General features: G+C 42.0%; 1 protein-coding gene across 2 annotated transcripts in view; it reads left to right on the top strand.

Moving 5' to 3' along the window:
• adamts18 (ADAM metallopeptidase with thrombospondin type 1 motif, 18) overlaps window positions 1-26,434 on the top strand; it is a 60,388-nt gene that overhangs the window by 20,967 nt on the left and 12,987 nt on the right. For both annotated transcript variants that reach the window (XM_085767381.1, XM_085767389.1), the window contains 9 exons: window positions 33-186; window positions 2,025-2,120; window positions 3,831-3,979; window positions 9,435-9,607; window positions 11,520-11,650; window positions 13,600-13,723; window positions 13,994-14,238; window positions 23,183-23,303; window positions 24,937-25,063. In XM_085767381.1, coding sequence (XP_085623507.1) covers window positions 33-186; window positions 2,025-2,120; window positions 3,831-3,979; window positions 9,435-9,607; window positions 11,520-11,650; window positions 13,600-13,723; window positions 13,994-14,238; window positions 23,183-23,303; window positions 24,937-25,063 — 1,320 coding nt within the window. The remainder of the gene's footprint in view (window positions 1-32; window positions 187-2,024; window positions 2,121-3,830; window positions 3,980-9,434; window positions 9,608-11,519; window positions 11,651-13,599; window positions 13,724-13,993; window positions 14,239-23,182; window positions 23,304-24,936; window positions 25,064-26,434) is intronic.

The raw sequence follows: 26,434 nt of genomic DNA on the forward strand, positions 1-26,434 counted from the left end.
GACTGACATGAGTGGTGTGCTGCGTTCACCAGAACAGCCCAGGCATCCTGTCTGGTGGATGAGCCCAGGCAGATCGGTCAGTACAAGTATCCTGAACAACTTCCTGGGCAGCTGTACGACGCAGACACACAGTGCAAGTGGCAGTTTGGCTCAAAGGCCAAACTCTGCAACCTTGATTTTGTCAAGGTGAGATAAGTCTGAGTTTTGAACACAGTTTTGATTTATTGTTGTTTTTATATAGGCTACCTCTATTTAAAGCTGCTATTTATAAGTTTTGCTTTTGCTAGTGGCTAGCTATTGGCTAGTTTAAGGCAGTATTAGCATTAAAAGCTGTTTACAAGGAAATATTGCAACTTCAGCATCAAACTGTTTCCCTTTACTTGCCATGAGCTGTTTGGAAGTGGGCATGCTAACCAGCTAGCTATCCTTGCCAGCCTTGTCCGACAAGCATGTCACTGTAGTTCCCACTTCACACTGGCTTAAGCTCATCACCATCACCTGAGCCTGGCAAGGGTTAACCCTAACCGTTACCCTTACATTTGGTGGCAGAAAACATATTAGTAGCCCCTTTAAAGTAAAAAGCTGCTTTAGTAATATTTGTTTATATTCCCTGTCCAGCAGCAAACAGGCATTTCAAGTTTGTGACATGCCGGTGAAGAAAGTAGAACAATTAATAGCTAAAGAGTAAGACATTCCCCACTGGTGGAGAGCAAAACGGAGAGAAAAAGGAAAGTCTGGACTGACATTCAACAGGTGGAGACAAATAGACTAAGGAAAGAATCAAAAAGGAGGGAGGAAGGATCGTTCCTATAATAGATCTTTGAACTAACCATGTCTTGTTAGTGCAGTTACACAGAGCCAAAGTTGAATAGTCCTGTTTTTACATGGACCCCAACAATGTAAATCAGTTCTCATTCATGTCTTCAATGCACTAGAAGAGTCTCCACTAATGAGATGTGGCACTCGGATCATAAAGGGGGTGCACTTGTTTGCTTTACAGTGCCAGTAAATTGGCATTTTATTAATTAGCATGATCTTTGCACAACAACTTTAAACCCCCCAGGTCTGACCCCTCTATTAAACTGCATTCCATCTTTTGAATAGGAGCAGCCACCACCCTCCCTCCATGTAGGCCTTCCCCCCTGAATCCTTGTGCTCTTGGCATTGGCCTTTATGTTCAGTGCATTCAGTGACATTGATTCACATGTAAATGCCGTTTAAAATACCACCGGTTTTCCCTTTACAGGGCCGTAAATGCTGGGAAATCGTATATATGACAGATTAGCACACATTACATGGCCATGGCTATTCAGTGCTTATTCAAAACCCCAAATCCCTGCTATGTTTCCCTAAAAGAAGATCACATAGCCTACCACAAATGCATTTCTTAGAACTCTGTGTTAGTCAGTGGGTGGTAAATTAATCTACACACTGATTGACCATGGATTTGGGACTGCTTTTCACACTTTTTGTGTGTTTTCGTGTTTCGTGTTTTCTTTTTTTTTGGTCCTAATGGGCTCATGTAGATTGATTTTCAGTATGGTTGATGTGGCTGTCAACCACCTGCTCCGTGTCAGAGAAGTGAGGACAAAGACTCAACACACACACCAGAGCTGTCTCTCCTGCTCTTACCCTCCCTCCTTTCTGGTTTCTCTCCCGTTGCCAGTTGCAGTTGGGCGGGTTGCCAGACTCTGCCGCCTGTCTCTCGACCTCGGCTCTCCCTCTGTGCTCACTCGCTCGCTCTGTCTCTCTATTGTTGGGTCAGATGACACATACAATTATAGCCCGTTTCATTAAAGAGGTACAGTGATTAGATTTGACACCAACGCTTTGTAGAGAAGCTTATTCTCGGTTATCGAGGCGGTGGGGGCTTATCTACCAGCATGATGGTGGTCCTGGCAAGAAGCAGGTGCTGTCAGGTCAGGGAGGAAGAGGAAAGAGGGGGAGGAACATGATGCCAAAAGGTGCCAAAACAGATGCTAGTAGAAAACCTCCTGTGTGTTTGTGTGTGGCTTGTTCGACAGGACATCTGCAAGTCGCTGTGGTGTCATCGCACAGGACACCGGTGTGAGACCAAGTTCATGCCGGCTGCAGAAGGAACCAGCTGCGGTCCAGACATGGTAGGGAAGGGTGAATCATACTGATCATTTCACTCACTAATTAGACACCTATATAATAATATAATAATAATAACAATAATAATTGAAAGTGTTATAGACTTAGACAATACAGAAAGAAAAGAAGAAAATTGTCCCCTGCCATGACTTCTGTCAAAGAGCAAACAAATAACACCAGACTGGAGAGGACAAGAAATCTAGTTCACGGTGAATGATCCTAATCTCCCCCAAAATGTAAGAAGTTCATCCCTGGTCCATGTCCCATCCCTCTACCAAGCTGCAAATCGGTTTAGTGCTTCTTGTGTTATCCTGCAAACAAACAAACCAGTAAACACGCAGTACGGGTGAAAACACAACCTCCTCAGCAGAGGTAATTATTGATAAATTGACTAATACTGTCTCATTTTGTGCAATGTTACATTCTCTGTACGGGCAAGCAGAGATAACACATTAGGAAAAGAAACACTGAGACGCTGATAATTGGGTGAAAAGAATGAAAATTGGGTGAAAAATATTGCTTTATATCTAGGATTGATTACAACTTCTGTTCTGGTGCATCGTACCTGTTGGTAAAAATGACATTTTACTCACCAAGCTCACTGCTGAGAGTTGGTGCAAACAGAAGGAACGTCAGGAGACAGATGATTTTTGAAAAATACACTTAGTCATGCTCTTGCAGAGAGTAGACTTATAAAACTCTCACATATATACTTAATTGTGAAGTTACTGCCAGATTAGTTAGTTTCTTGCTGATGGCAGCTTCTTACTTGCTGCACAGGCAAGGCAGTGCAATTGATCTTTCCATGTAGCTCACCAAGAAACTGTTCCTTACACAAATCCTTATTTAGTCAGACTAAATGAGGGGAAACCTCAAAATTATTACCCAAATGGTCTATTGTAAATATCCATCATGGTTTACAGAGCCACTTCCTGGTTCATCTTTGATCTAGTGTAAATACCTAATGTACACAGTTTCCCTGTGTGATGACGGATGGTTTAGACAATCTGTCTGAGGTGTTGACATGTTTACAGCCTGTCGAGCAGAACATCTGACTCCTCATTTCTTGCCCCAGCTGCCTTTGTTATGGTGATGTCAGCGTGTTTCCAGGTCATATTAATTCATTCTGTAAGTAAAATGTTTTTATAGCTGATAGAAATAATGGATATGAATTCAAGAAACAAGTGGTAATAAACTGCAATTGGCCTGCATCATCACTCTCCATAGCGAAAGCAAATTTTGCAATTTAAAAGAAGCAGAGGAAGCATCTTAACCTAGATTAGTTTATTTGGACACTTAATCAGTTCAAAGACGATGACTAATAACAACAAATACTCCACTAAATATCCATCGCTGCTTCTCATACTTGTTTGTACCTGCAGAGGTATTTTTTCAGTTCTCTCAGCTGGACACAGAACAACTGCACTCCTTCACATATCGAAAGCTGATATTTAGACAGAGAGAAGGTGATGATGTGTGTGAGTGCAGAGTTTGGCTTGGATTGGCTCGGGTGTGGTGGACGGTATATCTGTGCGTGTGTCTTTTGGCTGCAGCTAGAGAGTCTGGGTGTCCAGGTGTGGTGCTGGGCATTTGTCCAAACCAGGAAACTCAGCAAACCAGGTGCCCGAGCCAACACTCAAGTTCTGATAAGAAAGCCATTTCTGTGTGTCCCAGTCTCTTCTCCTCTTTCACTTCCTTCTTTCTTTTTTCTGCAGTGGTGTCGGCGGGGTCAGTGTGTTAAATATGGGGAACATGGTCCCAGGGCGGTCCATGGGCAGTGGTCAGCATGGTCCCAGTGGTCCGACTGCTCCAGAACCTGTGGAGGAGGGGTCATGTACAGGGAGCGTTCCTGCACCAGCCCAAGGTATACGCTCTTGTGCATGCTTGCATTTACTTCTAATCTGATTCATCACCTCATTTTTAATGTTTATTGATAGCTTAAGTAGCCGTGCAGATGACAAAGTGATCCATGTTGTCATGTGGCTTCTAATACAGTGAAAATCTGAGTTGCGTTTTGGGCCAGAAAGTAATTCTTGAAGGCCTCGCGTCCCAGAATTCTTTCTCTCTGAACACCTGAACGCGCTGTCTGCCAGGTACTTGTCAGCAATGACATGCACACACGTACTGTCCATGCACACACACACGCATGCACCTGATAACGGCTCTCATCAGTCAGGCTGACAGTCCAGACAGACAGACTATCTCTCCCAGTGCTCCAGACGAGGAAAACCTCCTAATAGCATGCTCTTTTCTCTGGAAGCTGCCAAGACGGTCGGCGAACGTCCCCCATTGCTGCTCACTCACACAAACATAATTCTACATAATTCTGCAGACCCAGATCCCACAGTGCATATCTCTTTGTTAGTAAAAGGGCTCTGTGCGTGCCATTACACTCACGTGAACGATTCCCAGTTTAAATGTTGTGTTTCATAACAGACAAAACAGTGCAGGTCCTTGTTGGTTTCCCCCACAACACCCAGGAAATGTAAGACTTTTCTCTACAATATAGACTAGGTTTATTGCTTTTCTCTCTCATTACAATGCAATCAAGTAATGGAATTGCCTCACTCTGCAGTTAGTTTGCTAACACAGGCCCTTTAAACTTCATACAGGACAAGTGGGCTGTCTGTAATAGGATATTTAGAGAGTTGATTCACTTCCTTGCCATTTCTGCAATTTTTGTTCTGCCTTTATTATGTAGTACTGCATGCAATCCATAGACGAAGGCCACACTTACATAGATGTTAATAAACAATGACATTATGGTGCAAAATATACACAGTGTCTGAATGAGAACAAGTGAAGCGTTTAATATCATCTCCCTGAGGAGTGTTTATACAAGTAATTTCCTCCATGCTGTAACACAGGGACACTCATGATGGGGATGGTGGAAGCAATTAACAGTGTTTTGATTCTTGCTTGTAGGAGCAACTGACAAGACTGAAAAGTTTGCATGAATTCCTAGACAGCATCTGTGGTGTTTTTCCTTGTTTCTAGCCAGTCTTCAAGTGGATTTTAATTTCATCTGATTTTTAGTTTAGAAACCAACTGCTAGGGCAATTACAGGAAACAGCGCTGCCACATAGAACTTATGTTCATGCGTAAGCACACGCACACACCCACACATACAGTAAAAGTAGACTCTCATACCACAATAAGTTTCCTGTAGGATCATGGCTAATGGCGGATATCCAAGCCTGCTGCACCATCACAAAGAACCTGCTGATTGGTTTGTACTGGTAATGATTGCCATCACTGGGGAATTAGTCAGGGCAGGTTAGATCATATTGGCACGTCACATTCAATTCTACATGTATGAATACGGACTTGTGTGTCTCTGCGTGTGTAGGTGCAGGTGAGATGATACAAAGGACACAGTTGCTTTCGAAATTACTGCTGCCCGTGGGTGCCGTCTTTCAGCCGAGTAAAAGAACAAAATGACTTCATACCATCATCTTTCATCTCACGGAGTCGTTGAGCAGCCGGCAGTAACTAGATACCTAGAGCTTTTAAACAATATAAGTTTAATAGATGGCCTCAAGAAATTCGACTTGAATGAAAACAATCGGTGCTTGTGATCTAAGTGATATTTTAACTGGTTACAGTGCTCACACTGTGTGTTGTCAACACTCTCACATTAACGGACACTTCCACTGCTTTCATTCATATTCTTCATCCGAGTTCTTTATACGTTCAGTGACAACACTTAAACATATCACTCAACTGCTCAAAGTGATACTTCAAACCCTTTCAAGTGTCAGGTCCTCAAACTTTCTCAGTTGTTCAAATGTTCAAAATCTCAACTGTTTAAAGACCAGATACTTTTACCTTCAGCGGACACTTCAGTGGCTTTTGTCTTTCACTTTATACGCTTAAACTTGCACTAATTTCTTTCACTCCCACATCAATGTATTACCTGCATTTTCAACTTAAAAACACAGCTCATGTTTAAATCTATGCTTCAGTTTAAATCATCGCTTACATCAGACAATTTACCTTTTTGCAGTAAATGTGTTTTGACTCCCACAGGAAGTGTACTTTTCTGCTGCACATATACTTTATATTTTCTTCAGAAATTGCTTCTAGTTTAATCTTTTCTTCTTACTCCATTATCGAGTCCATTCAGATATTCGCAGACCTCTATAACACCGCCCTCTTTACTCCACTCGCTTCATCACTGCTTACTTAACAGCCGGACAGATACTGATGTGGCTGCTCTGTCCGTCACAGCCGAATTGTCTCCTAATCCCTGTGAGGGATCAAAGACGTTTTTTTCAGGGGCGGACCGGCCCTCATATGATACACATTATGCACCATGACTGGCAGACCAAAAAGGGCCACTGAGCCCTTTAAACCAGGTTACCTGTCAAGTTCATTTATCATTCTTGTGGTGCTAAAGAGCGCTTTGTAGCAGCTGCTGCTGAAAATGGGTTGATGCTGCTAAACGGTGAGTTATGGGGTCATAGAGACAGAGAGGGTATGTGAAGATGGTTAGGGTGAAAATATTAAATCCAATAATGCCAAGACATGATATGATTATCTCATTACATACAATGGGCCGACTAGTTGTCATGTAAAATAAGATGGGACATGTCTTAATAGGACATCTCCTAGACATCACCAGTCTGGATCCCACCACCGCTCCGACACACACCACAGGAATTCACCCACCCAAACACACTTTTCCCAGCTGCACCATGTACCCCTGAGTCACGTTTTAGTCTCTGACTCATGACATTCAGAGTGCGTTTGTCCCCAGTAATCTTTGCGATTATTTTGGCAAGGCCCCTCTGTTCTTAATCTGAGCAGAACAAGAAGGATTAGCCTAAATCTGACAGCTTGTCTCTAATGTCATCTTCACCCCCAAAACTGAACTGTCTGGACACTCTGGGGCGTCACCAGTAAATCTCTGGAAAGATCAATTGTGCTTGACACATTGAAACATCTAGATTCCCGTCAAACTTGCAGTCTATCGTGTTTTATAAACTTGTGAAATCCTGAGTTGTTTGAGTAAACTTATAGAAATGAGAGCTTTTTCGTACATTTTCACCTCTGCTCTGCTACGTTTTCCCTCAGCAGCAGCAGCTTTAAAGATTGTTCAATCGATTCAGCACAAACTCATCCATTTCACGAGGCAAACGCGTATCTTCTTCTCAAGTCTTGTGGAAGAGTTCTTTGGGACCTGCCAGTTAAACCTTCCCCTTCAAGGAGTTGCTCTAAGACAGAAAGTGTATTGTCTCCTCCTCCCTCTCTCCCTCCATCTCCCTTCTCGCTCCTCCGTTCGCTGTAGACCACCTGCCAGATCAAACACAGTCATCCTAATCCTCACCAACAAGCCTGGGAGATTAGGTTCACGATCTTGACCTGGTTTTGCAGGGAGCGCATTTTGTCACACACTCAATTTAAAGGGAGTGGGTTGTGTGTGATGAGGGGGCGACGGTGCTTAGACGGACTCCTGTTTGGCGGGAGCCTCCTTGTAGACTTGTGAAGGTGTTTAACAGGGGCTAGGCATGCAGCACACAGCAGCGGAATGGAAAGTCACGAGAGGGGCAGGGAGAGAGCAGGTTACTCAAGAAGAAGACAAGACTAGACATGGTGACCTCTGACCCACAGGAGTTCAGTCTCAGCTTCTGCCGTTGGACAGATTTACTGAGCTCGCGGGACCTTTAAGAGTCCTTAAGGGTCCTGAGGGCTACGTCGGGACTGGGCGTTGAGACAGAAGATGAATGGCTGAAACACAAACCGAAAACTTGTCATATCTGGTTTCTGTCTTGTTCTTGAAAGTAGATTTACAGTTGCAATGAGATGATCTAGGGAGAGGAGACTAAAGGGTGTATGTAGAAGAGAAACGAGAGGTATTGTGAAACATGGGGCCAGATGTCCATAATCCATGAATAGCATTCAACCCCCTTCTCAAGTAAACTGCCCATGTTCTGAGCTCCTCTGATCAGAAGGCCTTGACTGATGCAGTATATGGAGTAGTTCCCCCAATGGCCTGCCGTAAGCACATTACCATATGGGCTGCGTTTGTCTGCCGCTAAGTCTTAATAGGATCAGGACTATGAAAACCTGGGCCAACCCCCCCCCACCACACACCCACCCCCCACTCACTAGGGGAAGCAAGATCAGCACAGAGCAGATTTACACACATACACACCTTCACTGAAGCTCCATCATTCCTGGCAGCTAGGTCACTCAGTGATTGAGTCCAGGTCTGAATGGAGGGGATGAACAGTTGGAGTTATGCAGTGAAGCAACATGCATTTTTGATTATGATTGTTGCTAACATCCATTTCATGCAGACACTGTTACAGGAAACTCAGAGGAACTATGCCTCTGGTTGCTTTCCCCTCCTTGTGTTTACTGTTCTTATTAAGCTCTTTTCAGTTCCTTTTCCAAAGCGTTTCATTAAACTGTAAAACTTGGTGAATTGTTTTTATTAGACATGTTTGATCAGCATGGTTCCACAGGCTCTGTGTGTGTGTGTGTGTGTGTGTGTGTCTATGTGTCTATGTGTCTGTGCTGGCCACTTTGGTAAATGACTAAACTCAATTTTCTTTGTTGGTGGCTGTGTTGGAATGCCTGGTATGAGTTTAGAAAGCCTGGGAAGTCTGTCATGGCATCCCATTGTTGACTAAATATCAAGACTCTGTCTTTTTTTTCCTCTTTTGCACAAGCAGTGATGTCTTTCGTCATTTTGATGGTATATATTAGTAGTAATATTTATTCAGTAAGTCATCATCACACACACCACAGAAACATAGGCTACATCGATCTTCACAGTAACAACGGAAAAAAGCCAATAAATACATGATGATAATGACCAAAAAGGTATAGGCTAAAGCATATATTTGCCTATCCTACATAGAATCATAAATTAAGCTACCCATCAAAAAAGGAATAGAAAAAAAGCAACAAAAATAACAGGAAAAAAACAAGAAGAAATTATATTAAATCTCCATTATCTGTTTATCTTCTCTACCTTCACATATTGCTGTGGTTGAAGAAGTGTTGCTGTAGCATGGTGTATAGTAACACCTGACATGGCGTTCAGGGAGACATGAGTAGTATTGTATATCTCGACTGTATGGATACATGTGGATTTCAAAACAGTGTAGTAAAATAAAGTATGCTTTATTAAATTTCATTTTTAGTTATTGTTCCCCTTATCAGCTACTGTGGAGTAAACATCAGGGGTGTGATAATATTCATTTGCTCATTGACATGTTGATTTCAGAACTGTGGTAATGAAACAAACTGAATATTTCAGATCTGTAAACCTCCCCCCTCGTGTCGTCTTGTCTTGTCTCGTCTCTCAGGCCACAGAACAACGGTAAATTTTGCTCAGGCTCCAGTCGGCTCAACCAGCTGTGCAACACTCGGCCGTGCCCCCTCAATGCCGTGGACTTCAGGGCCCAACAGTGTGCTGAGTACAACAGCAAGCCCTTCAGGGGCTGGTACTACAAGTGGAAGCCCTACACACAAGTGGATGGTAAGCTGATTAGACCAAGAGTGAGCAGAGTCTGTTCACTCCTGTGGCACACTCATATTTAATGTATGATTAGCTCCAAGGATTCTGTGGATGCATTTTTCCTGCATCCGTCCTTGAGAGCTAAAGAATATTTACATATTATTTTGTGCTCTAAAGAAGCTATTTGAAAGTTTTGCATGTGCGACGTTGCCGGCATTAACATAACGAGCTGTTTATTTACCAGTCTTGCAGAAACACTGTGAGTTTAGCACCGACACCTGCAGTGGTGGAAAACAACACCAGTGTTTACTCTTCTCTCTATGACGTCTTTTCTTCTACTGAAGCCTCCAATTCTTTTTTTTTTTTTTTTTTTTTTTTTGTGCCTCTGTTGAAGTTTGCACACCAACCAACTATAGTCGCTGGCCCATCTTGTCACTTTTTAATAGCGCCTTACTGTAGCCACAGTCCGCCCTCAAGACATAACACTGCTCAGAGGGCGTGTTATAGCCTCTTGTCTTGTAAACGCAGTGATGGTCAAAGTAACAATAACAATCTCCACCTCCCATTCCTAGAACAAGACCACATTTTGGTCTCAGAGAAAAAAGCCATTTTAAAGCTGCTATAATAATATTTTTTTTATTCCCTGCTCGGCAACTAAGAACAGACAGACCACGTTAGCGACTTCTAATTATAAATGGTTAATTTATTCATTCATTTAATTCAGTAATTCTCCAGGATTATAAATCCACCCCATGATTTACTGTATTTCAGTTGGACAACTCAAGATTAAAATGTCTGTTGCAGCTTCAGTATGCATTTAGAGTGTGGTGGCAAGACTCCGACCTCATAGGAATAGGATTTCATTAAAAGTATATGGTATATGGTATATAATATACCTTAGCCCCCCAAAGCCTGCAGGTGGATGCTGGGGTGATGGGGGGGCAGAAATAATGCAGTACGCTGTTGGCAAGGCAGCAGTGTCATTGACAGGCAAAGAGGACGATGGTTAAATTCCACAGCTTGAATTGAGCGCCAAAACGGGAGGGTGTGTATGACTGAGTGAGGCATGTCATGTGAGTGAAGCAGCGCAGCCCGATTTGGCTGCCTGAACTAGCTCGCAGGCTTCGCTTCATTATTGGCACATAAAGCGCACAAAGAGAAATGTCATTGTTCAAGAGCACACAGTGCGACTATACAAACACAGAAGTGCAGATTGTCCGGGACAAGCTTTTTCTTGTCTTAATTGTGTAGAGCTTTTATATTCTGCACACTGCTATATTCTGCTTGTCCAGATCTCTTTTATAAAGTGTTTCTGTAATGCCAACCACTATTTACTGCTGCAGTGATTAAGGCCAAGAAGCTGGAGGAAACTATCATTCTGTGTAATGTACATGAGAGACATGTAGCCACCTGCACCCTCTGACACAGTGGGGATGGATTTAAAAAGGAAGCCTGCGGGCCAGCTTTGTTACATTGAGCGAGGGAGAGGGAGAGTGAAATGAAGGAGAGCAGTGTGTTTGGCTGTCGTCCCAGACCTGTTTAAGCTGTTGATGAATGGGAGGTGATGTAGAGAGGAACAGATTCTGAACTGCCTTCTGGGAGCTTGGGCCAAGTCACCTTCACCGTCATTTATTTTAATCAAAGATGGCTGCAGAGACTTGTCTGTGATAACTGATCTGAACTAAAGAATAAACCTGTTGCCCCACATGAATACCCCTGGGTGAATTTATAGTTCAGTTCCTGTCTTTTACAATTCATCCCCAGCAGCTGATGTGCGTTCTGTATATGCAACGGGTTGCACAACAGTAGCTACTGAATCTTCACACGTAACAGGTCATTGTGGAGCGTGAGATTTTTCTCCTACAAATTGCTCATTTCTGTTGCTTCCGTCTTCACCATTAATGTTGTACACATCTGCATGTTCTCTGGGCAGATGAAGACATCTGTAAGCTGTACTGCATTGCAGAGGACTTTGACTTCTTCTTCGCCATGTCCAGCAAGGTTAAAGACGGCACCTCCTGCTCAGATCACAAGGGAGATGTCTGCATTGATGGAGTGTGTGAGGTAAACAGGTTGTTATTTGTACATGTGTGTGTGTGTATCCAAACATATGGTATTGACTTTTTTTCTCAGTGTGAGATACAAAAAGTATTCAGACCTCGTTACTATTTCACATTCAATAGTCATGTCTTTCCATCAGTCTGTACTCATTGATGGGAGTAGTTTGGGTTTTCACTTTCTCATTGGCTCAGCTCACCTTTCCACGAGAACATAAACCTCTGAATGAAACCCATGTTTACACAGATTTTCGATTGTTTCAGTGCTAAAAGTGTCTAAAACACATATTTTCTTGTGCAGGCAACACAACTTGGAGCACACTTTTACATAACAGTCTGCTTGGGCAAATGACATTTAAAGGACTCATAGAGAGCTAGGAGAAGATTCTCACGTATGATTTAGAAAAAAAAAGAAAAAGCATCATACTATGGGGGGGCTTCTCAGTGGCAGGGACAGGGAGACTGGCCAAAAATTGAAAGAAGGATGAATGCAGCTAAATACAGAGAGGTCCTTGAAGAAAAGCTGCTCCCCAGTGCAAACAACCTGAGACTGGGGCAATGGTTCACCTTTCAGCATGACAATGACCCAAAGCACAGAGCCAAGAAATCGCTGGAGTGTCTGACAAGTCTCTGACTGTCCTTGAGTGGTTCAGCCAAAGCCCAAACTCTGATGAAGCTTCAAAAGATCTGCCAGGAAGACTGGAATAAAGTGGCCAAATTTAGATGTGCAAAGTTTGTAGAGACTTGTAGCTGTAAGTGCTTCCAAAGGAATTGTTGGGTCCAAATATGTCCGAAAATGAGAGAGATTTCAATTTTGGTTTTAACAAATTTGCAAGAATTTCTAATGATACAGCAATGTTTAGATTTTTTTGGACGTTAAACATACACAGTGTAATAAAAAGTGCAAAAAGCGATGTGGTCTGAAAAGATTCTGAAGCAATGTAAATGCTTAGACAAAACAATTTTCTGACTTCCATACTCCTCCTCAAATGGGATGAGAGACAACATTGACAGACATAATATAGTGTTCTTCATGGCAACACAGCAACTATTGTGTCTTTTACATAAAGGTTTTTTGCAATAGAAAACAAAAGCAAATGACAAAGTGCAAAAACCCATTCTTGTCCACTAATTTTTCAGCTGTGCAAAATATTTTTGGTGTTTGAACATACAGTCAGACTTCTGAAGAAGAGTTAAGAGGGTTAATGTGAGGGTTGTGCTAATATAGTATTTTGGGCCTGAATGCAGGCACAGACTGGATGAGGGTGAAGGTGTGTGATTTACTGTCAAGAGTTAAACCAGGTGAAGCTGAGTCTGGAGAGGGCTGACAGCTGACTGAGGGATGGATGAAGCAGGGGTAAATGACATCAGTAGAAGGGAGGGCAGTACAGACTAACATGATGATGGTGTGAACTGAAGAAGCTGGCGGTGGGATCCTGGAAAAGGAGGTAAAAAGCTTAAGTGCAGCTTCAGGGACAAGCAAATAGAAACAACTGACACTGGTTTATTATAGAGTGGCCGACAGCCTATTCATCACATATGAGAGTGAACAATCTGGTGTTAGGTGTAGAGTGGTGAGAGTCAGCCAAGGTAGGAGAAAAGAGCATGTATGCGTGCCTTGGTGTGAATCTACTGCAATGTGCTGCAGGTACAGGTATTAAAAAGTGTAATGAGAGATGGAGAATACTTCAGTTACAGTTTTCTCCCTTTTATTGCAAACTTTTCACGCTACATCTCCCTACCATGCTTTTATTGTTCCTGTAATCCAGATTCAAGGAGCAGTTGTTATGTGAAGCACCAGCACAGATGGAATTATAATTACTTCTTTATTGGCAAAATATATCAATTTATTCCATTGATGTGTACTTTAAAGAAAGGGTCTGGTCATATAGTTTATTTGTATTTACATCATGCTTATTGCATCATTTTATTTTTTGTGTGTGTGTGTGTGTGTAGGCGGTGGGCTGTGACAAGATTCTTGGTTCCAAGGTCTCTCTGGACGCCTGCGGAGTCTGTAAGGGAAACAACTCCACTTGCAAGTTTTTCAAGGGCCAATACACCCTTCAGCACAGGGCGAATGGTAATCTTGTCTTTTTCTTTGTTTGTAGCGTGTCTGCACATTAAAGGGCATGCTCAATTTTTTTCTCTTCAAGACAAAGGCAGATTTTAAGTGGGTAAACAAGGATAATAAGTAAAGTCATGCATGCATTTGCCATAATACACATATACAAAGGTGAGGTAAGATACGGTATGTGTGCATGAGTAATGAAACAGGCCATGAAAACCGGAAGAACTTTCAAGGAAAACAACAATAACCCTCGACTTTGTTTACTTCTTTTCTTTCCTCTAGAGTATTACTCCATGGTAACGGTCCCAGCAGGGGCACGGAGCATTCGCGTTCAGGAAGTGGAGGTCTCCACCAGCTACTTGGCTGTCCGCTCCCTGAAGAGGAAGTACTACCTGACCGGAGACTGGACCGTGGACTGGCCTGGCAAGTTCCACTTTGGTGGAACCGTGTTCGACTACCAGCGCTCTTTCAACAAGCCGGAGAGCCTGTATGCTGCTGGACCTACTAATGAGACGCTGGTGTTTGAAGTAAGCCGCCGCTGCCGGTTGACGTCCGTTTGTGGCAATTGACAGTGACAGGGCCCCCTTTTTTTTAAAATGTCTGATTATGACGAAGCTTAGATGAAAAAAAAAAAAAAAGTTATGGTGGCAGGAAGAAGAGGGGTGGTTGTAGCTGTCTGCAGTGCTTCTGAGGGGGATTAATTGTGTTGGGTGATTGGTTACGTCAGGCATGATGTGCAGATGGTTGGGTGGTGTGGAAGGCATTAGAAAGGAACAAGAGCTTTCAGGGGTTCAAACAGCCACTCTTTTTTTTTCCAGGCATTGCACTCTGCTGACCAGCAGTTCAGCTTGTCTGAGCCCTGAGTAGCAGATGAAAAAAACAGAGAATACAAGAGGAAAGAGAGATCCACATAATATCATATCAAAATAAAGTCCAACAGTTAAACAGTTGTTCACCCAGGACACACTGTCAGCAGTTTTCTAAGACTAGTTTCAAACATCTTTCACGCCTTTCCCATAGATCTAAATGCAGATGACACTGTAGTCACTGCTCTTATTGAGACACCAACTGAGTATCTTATTATTCAACAATGGAGCCTCTTTCACAGTCACTTAGATCTTTACACTTGCCATCTTGTTATAAATCAGAATCAGCTGAGCATGACTGGCTGTTAACTGCTCAACAGTGGAAGTACCGATACCTGCATTTCTTTTCCGTCTCATTCATTCAGATTTCTCCTTTAATTTGCCACCTGCCTGTATCACACAAATAAATAATGTGCATGCGTGGATACCAGGATTGTTAGGATAAGTAAGGGTAAGTGATAAAAATATGTTTTCTGTAGTTTGCTTTGGCCCAGCCTTAAAGCATCATTAGAATGACAAGGGGGGATAATCATACATGAGAGAGAGGGAGAGGAAGATGTGGCACAATTTTTCTAGACCAGCCTTTGGGCCACTTTCACTTTTCAGATCGGTCTCACATGGCAGAGTCTTTCCCTTTGTTTACGAGCTATAGCTTCTTGGTGCTGTTGGTTCCAGTGTAAACACAATCACGTGTTTATCCATGTACACATATTCAAAGCCACAGGCGGCGATACCTCCAAGCCTCCCCCCGCTCCACCACCACCACCCCCACTCCCTCCCTTACCCTCTCGGCCACTGACCTCAAAAGTGCTTTGTTCCAGCCATGTGATTTGAAGCTAATGGAGCGAATAAAATCCCTAAGTCAACTGCCCTTTAGAGGCAGGGATGAAAAGTACAAAATCAGATGGTTGCCTAGAGTGAGATGTTCTGCATAGTACAGGGGGTGATTTATGAGCTGATGGTACCTTTTTTTTTTTTGCCCCGTGTTTGTAATCAGTGGTGTCAGAAACCAAAGCTTCGAGGGTATAGGGCGAGTCCTTACCCGTCCTGAAGGCAGCAGCAGAACGTGATGCTGGACAGGCGTATCCTCCTGACAGCAAAACTAATATTTGACAAGTGGCCGAGTCGTTCTCCTTATGACTCTGTAGGTTTTAAGTGAGTGGTGGGGGGATGTGCGTGATGTTCTTCCTACATAACTTTGTCAGCGAAAGCATTTATTTTCTCCTGAACTCTGAACCCTGACTGTGGAAACAGAAGTGAAAACCAGGTGAAGAGGAGACATTCGTTTTTTCGCCCTTCTCCATCATGCTTGTAGTGATAGTCGTGTAAAAAGCTGCTCTCTCCTCAGTCCCTTGTCCCCTGAAATGGTGTGGTTGAAGCAGGGATGATTGGGCTATAAATCCAGCAGCAATACCAGTGTGATATTTCCAAAGTGCTTGTCTGGTCACTCTTTTGACCGTCAGGAAATGGCTGAGTGTTTTTTAGAGCTATTTTAGAAGAGAGACTTGTGTTTGTGGACAGTTTAGTGGATTTGCTGTTGTTTTTGGCATCTGGGAAGCTCGCTCTTGTCTCGTTGTGCAAGATTGAATTTTTATTTCTCAGCAACTTTTGTAATTGTTTTGGTCAGTCACTCCACCATTTTGGTCCAGACTGAAAAACCTCACCGAGCAATTCATGAAACAATATTTCATGGATTACCATGAAATTTAGGACAGACGTTCATGATGCCCAGGGGGATGATGTTTATTGGTTCTGATTATCCCCAGACTTTTCCTGAAGTCTCACCAGCAGGTCAAAATGTTTCATTTCTATGAAAAAATACCTCAGCATAATCATGGTCTCCAGACAAAGTTGTAATACTGGTAGTTGTTGACTAAATTAGTGACATTCCAGTCAAGCTCACCTGCACTTAGTGTTTGGTGCAAATGAATCTTTGCATGCTAAAACAATCATTAACAGCTGTTTACATACCAGAGGAAATGTTGTAAGTTCAGTATCAAACACATTCCTTTACTCCCCAACAGCTAGAGGTGGAAAGCAACGCTACTCTTGTATCCATCACATCTTTTCTTTTACTGAAGTTAGCGTGCTAACCAGCTAGCCCCTGTCCATCTCCATGGTACTGTTCAAAGGAAATGTCGTAGCCTAAGTACAGTACATGTAACAATTGCCAAAGCTCTTGTCGAGCAACAAACATCACCATGTCTGAAAAAAAAGAAAAGAAGATGATTTGCATACTTTCATCATTTGTTCCTTCTGGTACTGATGACATTGTTGAAATTGAAATTCAAGATCAAGGAACACAAAAACACAAGCAGCTCTTACTGTCTCAGTTGAAGTTTGCCTCATTTAGAAGGGTGAGGATCATTGTCTCTGTCTGACTGTCTGACTACTGATTCTTGTAGCAATATCATAGAAACAATTCCATGAACTACACACATATACCCCAGTTGTAATGGGGATAAATTATCCTTAAAGGACGGAATAAGTCCCACAGTGTCCCTGCTGCCTGTCTGTCTCAGTCATACATCTGTCCAGCCGAGAAGTCAGCTGTAGCATGCTGCTGATCTGCAGATGACACGACCATAATCTCTATAAGTATGTCCTGTAATTACAAAAAGGAGAAGGAGGTTGATAGAAAGTGAAGGATAGAAAGAGAGAGAGAGGGGAGGGAGAGTGAGATTAAAAGATTAAGAGTTCTGCAATTGAACTCTTTGGATGTGAGAAGTTAAGGTCAGGGCACTGGGACTTAAACTGCAAATGAAAAGAGCCAAATGAAGGCAAATGAGTAGTTTTTCTTCACTGCTGATCTTCATCTGTTTCACACATTCTACTAAACTGGCTCAGTCGCAGAGAAACTGAGAGAGTGCAGCGGGGGAGGGCGTGTGCACCGATCACTCCCAGACCCTTACTCAGCTTGAAACACTCCAAAAAAAAAAACAAATGTTGAGAAGTGTGAGCGTAAACTGTGACAAGGTGTTCACATCTGCACAGCTGCTCTGCTGGTAGAGAGGAAGAGGAGGAGGAGGAGGAGGAGGGAAGGAGGAATGGGAGTAGTTAACAAGAGCAGGAGGAACAGATATAACATATGGCTGCTTCTGGAGGTCTCGGTGGATACCAATGAGGATTATTCCGCCTGCATTGATGTTCTTGTGGAGGTGAAGTCTTGCAGGGCAAAGCATCCAAAGGTCTACAAGTGAGAATGACGTCTGTGTCTGCCACATTGTAATTCATCATCGTCTCATCTGACTTGATGAGTGGTGCGGTGGCTGGGGTGTGAAAATCAAGACGCTCTGTGGTCAGGATCTTGGAGTGCGCGAATATTCACACAGCTTTAACTTGAACGGCTTCGCATGCTTAGCTTCTTTTCAGGAAATATTTGCTTCTTTCAATAAATGTGAATTTTCTTTGAGTCTGAAGAAGAACAAGGCTTGATATTTAATAATTTGTTTTATTGGCCATTTCTCTAACTAAGGCTCCAACCACATTACTGTGAAAAGCCCCTAAAATAGAGACTTTTGGAAATGCCCATTTTAGTTTGAAAACTTGTGGAGAGGCAGACCTGTGGAAAGGGTCTTATCAGTCACACTAACCACTGGTGAAGTATTAATGACCTTGTTGCCTATGCTTTCAGCTTTTGTGAAGTAAAATTCTGCATTTTCTACTTGTACGAAACATTTTGTCCAACTAACCAGTCACAGAAACAATCTTCTTCCTTTTTAAAACAAGCACAAACAGACCCAGTGCACACATTTTCATTACTGACAATATTTGTGACATGAGGTAAAAACAGTGATATATTGTGAATTATTTCTGTACGTTGTGGGATTTTAGTTTGCAGTATGGATAGTAAGGATGTGTTTGTTGTTCTTATTGGTTTTGGTATTTAGCAGTCACTCAGGGGATGAGTATTGGCTGTGATTGTCCCTCACTGAGGAAGTGGAGAAGAGACAGGGTTGGACATGTCTGAAATAATTGTTTGAAAGTTAGTGTCAGTCCTGGCAGACAATGTCAACTCTGCGGTTAGCTGGGTTTATTCAACACTGTGGAAAACACAGGAAGAAGAGATCAGTTATTTAGAAAGATGTGTAGGTTCTCTAATAGAGGAACTGTTGAATGTTGTTCACACCATGGGAGGTTATTTGGCAAATGAATGCTGGTAAGAGTTGGTTTGCTTGGATAAAAGTGAAGTCCCGGTGTGGTTATAAGAAGCAGCTGTGTCATGGCAGTGGGTTTGGGCTTGGTTGGGGTTGGTAACATCAACAAAGGGAGAGTGGGTGTTAAAGTGTGGTTGGATGTTGCAGTTTGTTAGCGACCACAGTTGCATCACTCAGGACTAGACGTCTTCAAGTTTAAAGGGGGCATTGTCTGAAACATGGAGTGAGAACATCAAAATAAAGAACTTGTGGCCTTTGGCTATGAACATGTTAGTAAAACAATTGGAGTGAAGAAATAAAGGCTTTAATTAACTTTGTGGATGTCTGCATTTGATGCTCAGGCATTTTAGACATAAACGTGTAGTTTAAAGGTACACTGTAAACTTTTTGACTTGTAAAAATACAATCTTTTTATCCATGCATCCTCTGGGTAGTTAACATCACTCCCAACATGACAGTAAAGCTGAAAAAAAAAAGAATCAGCAAAATGCAACCTTAATAATTTGGTGTATTTAAAACTCACTCTTGCAAACATATCACAAACAAGGAAATGTGTTAGACCTTTAGCATGTGTTTTTACAGGGATTGGGAAATCGTGAGCTTAGAATTATAAGGTTCTATCTCCATTTAGGGTAGTTCCGAGATATTGAGCATCAAAGTTCCAACTCAGCTTGTGTTTTGGTTGATAGAACCTTTGTATTTTATGAATAACTAATCAAAACATGTGAAAAATTTTAAAATAACACCACACAGGCATTTACAGACCACTAATGGATGATATTATGCAAAAAACTCAATGGAAAAAAAATGGAGATAGAACCTTATAATTCTAAGATCACGAAATCCTGTTTTTGTGTCATCTGTAAGTGAAATCAGCTGATTAACACAAATACTTATCATTTTTGGGAGCCTGTTGTGTGTAATATAGTGAAGAAGGTGGGAGGCAGACTACTCTACGCAGCACATAGTGTTTGTTTCTGCCACAGACACCAGACCTACAGTATTAGCTAGGTTTAAGGATCAGAACCATTAACTCCAATCCACTGATAATGTGTTTGTAGTGAAAATCTGCAGGTCAATCAGGGCGTCCTCAGCTTTTTATATATATGAAATAAATTTCACTAAAATATTTCTTTGGCTTATCAGTGCTTATTAGTTAAAACAACATCATGAGAAAATCTCTTTCTGTGGTTGGCTTCTGATGTACATAGATGTCGGTGCAGAATAATATGCACAGCAGGTTTGAGCATGCGAGCCTCATTCACTTACCTTTAAGCTTGTGCTGATTTTTGAATGGCAGCCCCACAGGTAACAAATAACAAAGGCAAACACACTTCTTTTAGTGAAGGGATTTTAAAAAATCTAACAGAGAAGGCCCTAAAACCACTTTTTGTTTATATTATAGTTGTGTTTACAGTATGCAGAATTAGCAACCAGCTCTGCTTGTTTGCAGTGTACTGATGGTTGTACAGGCAAGTTCTGGAGTTATAAGGAGCGCCTTGTCTCTATGATTTGCAAGAGATTACAATATTGGGCAGTTTAAATCATACTAAATCAGTGACTCTGATAAAGAGTGTTATATTTGAGACAAAGAGCAGCAAGTAAATGTGAAGGCTAACGTAATGCCTTCTGCTTAATTGCTCCATTCAACAACTGTTGGTGAGGAGACCAAATTACTATATTTAACTTTTAGTTTTCAGGGCTGTGGAGCTTACAGTTTGAAGGCTTGGTTTTAATTCTATATGGCAGGAAAATGACAGTTCCTGTCACAGTATCCTCAAAGTCTTCACTGTGTCACACTGATTTGTCCATTCTGCTGTCTGTTAATGTTCCTGCCCCTATATTCAGATGTGTTTCTGACATTAGACAGCTCATTGCTCCTCTCCAGATAAACATCTTTCTTTTTGCCTCCTGTCTGGCACTGTGCCGACCGTGCACATGGAACAGTTAACAAGCAACACAAGGGGATTGGTCCAGTCTATGGAGGCACCCCAGGACTGTTGAATGTGGACCGAACCCAGGAGGTGCTTGGCTTTCTAAGTTGGATGGTTTATGGTAGATTCCTTTTGTACTTTAGGATACACCCCAAAGAAAATACACTTGTCAAAGCTCATTATTGCAGACACTGATAGACTGGTATGTTTGTCAGACATTGGAATGGATGTTGACAGTTGGACTTAATACGATTTGCCAAATGGATTGAGGATTTATAACCACCCAACCTGAACTAAAGTGAGGTGGGCTGTGAATGAGACATAGTGATACTGAAGACAATCCAGTGCAGTGTTTTGAAATGGTTTAAACCGACACTGTGTGAATGTGCCTCAACCAAAATCCTTCACAATTGCAGTGAATCCTCACAGAGTTTTGTAATGATAGCCTGATGCTTCTCCTGTAATGGGTATGTCTGCTGTCATTCATCCATTTGTCCAAATAAATCTGCTGAGCAGAAAAGGTAACATAGAATCACCAGCCAGTATAAAGGATGTGGTGAAAAGAAGCAAACTCTTCAAAAGGAAAATGGAAATTGTCCCTCATTTGTGCATTGTACTGTCCAAATAAAATGACCTTATAATAGTGTGGTCAGCCAGTTTGGACTAGAGAGGGAACAAAGCACTCCTTAATGTTTCTACAGCCTTCTGGTTAGTGGCTAGTAGATCTGACAGTTTAGTGGGAACTGAACAGTTGAATTAAACTGCCACGTTGTCAGTGGTCTTACCTTTAGTCCACACAGGCAGTGAACCTGGTGTTAAAGGCATACCATATTGTCCCCTTGGAATTATAAGGTTCTATCTGCATTCTGACCAGATTTGAGATATAGAGGTTTAGAACTTCATAAGACCAAGATAGAGTTTGAGTTTGTAGATAGAAGAACCTTTTTGTTTTCCAGATTAAATGGGATTAAATGGCCAGAAATGCATAAAACTTGAAAAAACACCTCCTTTTATGTTAATAAGTAGTACCAGAACTGGAATATGTGAATAACTCAATTTTGACAAAAATGTCAGATAGAACCTTATAATTCCAAGGGGACGATATAGAATAGGCTACTTTATATTACTGTGTGGAAAAACTTTAGAATCCATAATTTGAAAATATGTTGATATGGAGGTGAAATGTTCAGGCATTAAATGCCAAACATTTGCTCAAATGTGGAAATGTGCTGTGTTTTGTTTTTTGTTATTTAAAAATAATTTTAAATTTCATGTGTGGTCAGAATATGAAGGTCCCCTCTAGAAAAGTGTGCAAGGAATTTGTTATGTTGTGTATATATATGTATATATATGTGTGTGTGTGTGTGTGTGTGTGTGTGTGTATGTGTGTGTGTACAAGCAGTTTATAAATTGTGTTGACAGCTGCGTGATAATTTCTTCATTTAGCGCTGCAGCGATTTCCCCAATAATCTCGACATCAAAGCAATGTCAAAACAGGAGTTGTGGTGACTGCAGCAGTCTTGTCCAGTCACTGAATGTCTGCAGCACTGAACATGTAACTACATCACATCAGATTTTGTAATAGCAGAACCCAGACAAAGTTGTTTTAAGCTTATAGTCAGTAAGCTATTTGCACAATTTACACAGCAAAAACAAACTGTCATAGTTAACAAAATATAGCTTCCTATTTGATGCTACTTTCCAGCCAAGCATAGTTGCGGAAAACGTTTTGGATGAGAAACATCTACTCTTACCTGTTCAGTCAGCGTGATTTAGGCTGGCATTCAGGTGCCACTTGGGTTGGTTGGTTTTACCTTAGAGAAGTATGGGTGGAGGAGCATCTATTGGCCTTGGCAGCAAAGCTTTTTTCTCAGTGCCTGGCCTCTTAAAACACTTCTCCAGGAGGCATTGCTTTGACATCATTGCATTTTGAATCAAATCTCCTGGCCTAATGCTAGCTTGCCAATTATATAGCATAAAGTCAGTGCTTGAGCCAACGCTGCCCCATGCGCATTTTAAATGTATTAGAGTGACAGGAGGCCTCTGTCCATTAGTCCTTTTTTTTGTTCCCAATTATGTTTTTATTCATTCCGCTAACCCCTACTTTTCATATGATTAAGCTGGGTGTGCCAGCCTTAGATTTAGATGGCAGAGGCTCATTTGGGCACACCTGTGGCTGTGCGGGTGCTTTACAGGATACACTGGTGGTCTGGAGATTGCTGGTTTACCTCCCCAGAGCAGCCAGGAAAAAGTGGTTGCAGCGGATGACTCCCAATGTAATGTGAACATTTTGAAGACCAATGTGATGCTTTCCCTGGCTAAATTAAGGGAAAACACAACAAAACACAACTCCACCCACACCAGTACATCTTTCCAAGAATGAGGGATTAAATTAGCTCCATAAAATGCTTCTATATAAAAGAACTGTACACCACTTTATCTATCTAGCATCTATACTGCATACACCCATTCACTCATGATACCTCTCTGACTGGCTGTGTTCTTGCCTGACAGATCCTCCTGCAGGGAAAGAACCCGGGTGTGGTGTGGGAGTATACTATGCCTCGCACTGAGAGGAAACCTGACTACAGCTGGGGTGTGGTTCGCTCTGACTGCTCCGCTCCCTGTGCAGGAGGTGAGGCTGTGTGTGTTTGAATGTAGGCCAATACATGTTTGTTTGAGAGATGAATCAAAAACATCTCTGTGTATGTGCATGTGTTGTGTACATTTAATTGAACTTTTGTTAAACCCTATGAGTAGGCACAACAGGCCTGTAAAGCATTGTATTTCTCCACATGTTGACGCTGTATGCGTGAGGCATGAAGCTCTAGTGAGAGCAATCCCTTGTTTCCTTAAAGTTCAGCTTTGCAAGAGGAAAACACAAGAATTAAAGTATAAGGAAGGTAAATGGTGTGTTTATCCCCCTCTAATGTCAACTGCATTCATGAGCCACGCCTAACTAGCTTTAGTACCAACAGTAAAAATGTTAGCAGCCCTGTCCTGCTAATTCCTAGGACATCTACACTCAGACAACCCCAGCCAGTGTTATTCCAGTTGAGGTTACATTTGCCAAACACATCTGCCAATCAAACAGTTTCACAACAGAACATTCACTTTGCATTTACATGACATTTTCCTGGAGAGACTGTCTGAAAACATGCACCATTATTCCCATTTTTAAATAATACTAGACATCCAACGTGGCTAGACAGCGTGTTGTTCTGATGGAGCATTAACCAGCTCTTAACCTCAGTCTTTTAAGCATGATCATGCATATTTAACATCCCTTTTACAAGATTCATGTTTTAAAACAAGTCAGCTAGAAACATTAACAAGTCAGACAGGGAGGTACTTTCAACTATGTGATGGCATGGAATTGCTCCACAACTACATTTATAATTATGGCTATCATTAACTATTTACAAATTAAAGTTATCATATTATGGTTACAATAAAAGAAACATGTGCATCCTCAGTGTGTACTGTGTCCCCAATATGTGATTTCATCATTATTATTTTATATTTTTTTGTAGTTGTCTCTAATGCCTATGTGTTCATGTGTTTTTGTATTTTGTACAATTCCCTCTCATGTGGTCCAGGAAGTGTGTTAAGGCTAATGAAAAGCACCTTTGTCACATGAGAAGTTCAGATTCTGTCGGTCCAACAAAGACTCTCAGCAAACCCCTGCTCACTTGTCTGTGTGTGTGTGTGTGTGTGTAGTCATTGTAGTGCCACTCTAGCTGTCTCCACAGGCAGCAGCAGTCAGCAGACATGCAGACACACTGACTTAAAGCAGAAGTAAGCAGAATTTTTGTGTTAATATAAGTCTTAAGTAGTTATATCTTCCGACGGCAATCACTTACATAGAGTGTTTGGTCTGAAACACGGGTCTGTCAGTCACTCTGCTCTGCTGTAAGACGAGGAGAAAACTTTCCTTGTATCCTACAACCTTTATCCAATGAGGAGAGAGAAAGGCATGAAGGGCTGTGTGTGCAGCCAAGGGATGCGCGTGAATGTGGTGACCCAGGGACGAGGACCAATAGATCCATGACGAGGGCGGGGGCTGCTAACTCCATCGGCTGACAAGAAGTTAGCCAAAACGACCGGATCACTTACTTCTGCTTTAAAAACCCAGAGATCTTGATCTACGTTAACACTGAACCAAAGTATTCAAATTACAAGCAAGAACCACATCAAGTCTCTCTCTCTCTCTCTCTCTCTCTCTCTCTCTCTCTGTTTAATCTTTTTATTTTCCATTTTTCCATCAGGTCGTATCTCCACCAAGGCTATCTGTCTGCAGGATCAGAAAGTTCAGGTCAACTCCACCATGTGCAATCCCCTCACCAGACCGACGCTGGGCTCCCATCTTTGCAACACGCAGCCCTGCCCTGCATAGTAAGTGCTGCTGCCTGTGTGTGGGTCAGGTGGCATGTGTGCTCATGTTGCCAAATTCTCAGGAACCTTTGGTGCTGTGTTATTACAGACACACACGCTGTGGTTGAGCAGTGTGGAGGTTGACTGTGGTCCATTTGCTGTGGCCAGCCACCACTCTGTTCTCCATGCTCCTCTCTTCTCTGCTCACTCTCTAATTTTTGTTTTTTCTTTCCATCTCCCTTTTTGAGAAAACACAAGAAACCTCTCCCAGTTCCCTGTACCGTTGAATCTGAACTTATGTTTTCTCTGCATGTTCATTTGCAGAGTAAGTGGATTTTAGTTCCACTGTGGTGACAGGATCATGCAGTGTTTGATTTCCTGTTTGTGATGTCCATGTCCTACCACTTGGTGAGGAGACTCCGTGTGGGTGGCAAGCCAGCTTTTAGTTTGATCCTAACTCTCTGAGACTGAAAAGTCTTACCAGTCTTAGATGAACACTGGCCTAATGGTTTCACATACAAATCAAGAATACCATTACATTTTGTTTGAATGACACTTATCTTGTTTAAAGGAAATGAAATCTTGTGTCCTCAGCTCTGGATTCAGATAGTAGCTGAGGTCATGAAATTCATGACCACCTCTTGTAATTTCATGGAGTCTGGTTTTTTAACAAATCTTTTGTGATTATACACACTGTATGTTGGATGTGAAATTAGAGAGTCTGGGATTTTTTTTTTAACCAATTCTCAAAATCCTTAAAGAATATTTGCTGTTTGTTAGACTATTAGACTGTGATGTGGGAAACAAGTTTATGGAAACCAAACTGAAGAGTAGCTATATGTTTTGCTAACGCTACATAGTCATCATCAGCAACAGCTGTTTACCAACCATTCTAGAAGAAATGTTGTGAATTGTCTTGAAGGCAACACTAATGTTAATTAATTAGTTCTTGCCTCTGTGGTGTCTTTTGTTCTCATGCTAACCAGCTAGCCAATTTCATGAACTTCCCATCAGGACTCACTGTAGCTTCCCCAAAGGTTTAGCTGTGTTCAGAGGATGTCCTAAAGACAACGTAGCAGCATGTTAATGTTAGCATGTACAGTACTTCACTGCAGTGACTATATACGGCCACACTGAGCTACGAGCATTGAGCCCTGTAGACTCCCGGTCTTGCTAAATGTTCTGGGAAGTTTACAGAGTTCGGTCAGCGGTTGGTCAGACATTTCTCAGGTGGGTGGGGTTGTGTTGTGGAATTTGTAGTTTTGACCTCTGTTTTTCTAAAAATCCCTGGCTGTAGCCTTGTCAGAAACATCTTATTTCAGTCTTATCCCCAGACATGCACTTCTACCAACTGGTTGACTGTTTTTGTCATGAAGTAAATACAGGATGATG

The sequence above is a fragment of the Trachurus japonicus genome, chromosome 3 (assembly GCF_045865225.1).
Source record: "Trachurus japonicus isolate A0001 chromosome 3, Traja_1.0".
Classification (NCBI taxonomy): Eukaryota; Metazoa; Chordata; class Actinopteri; order Carangiformes; family Carangidae; genus Trachurus; species Trachurus japonicus.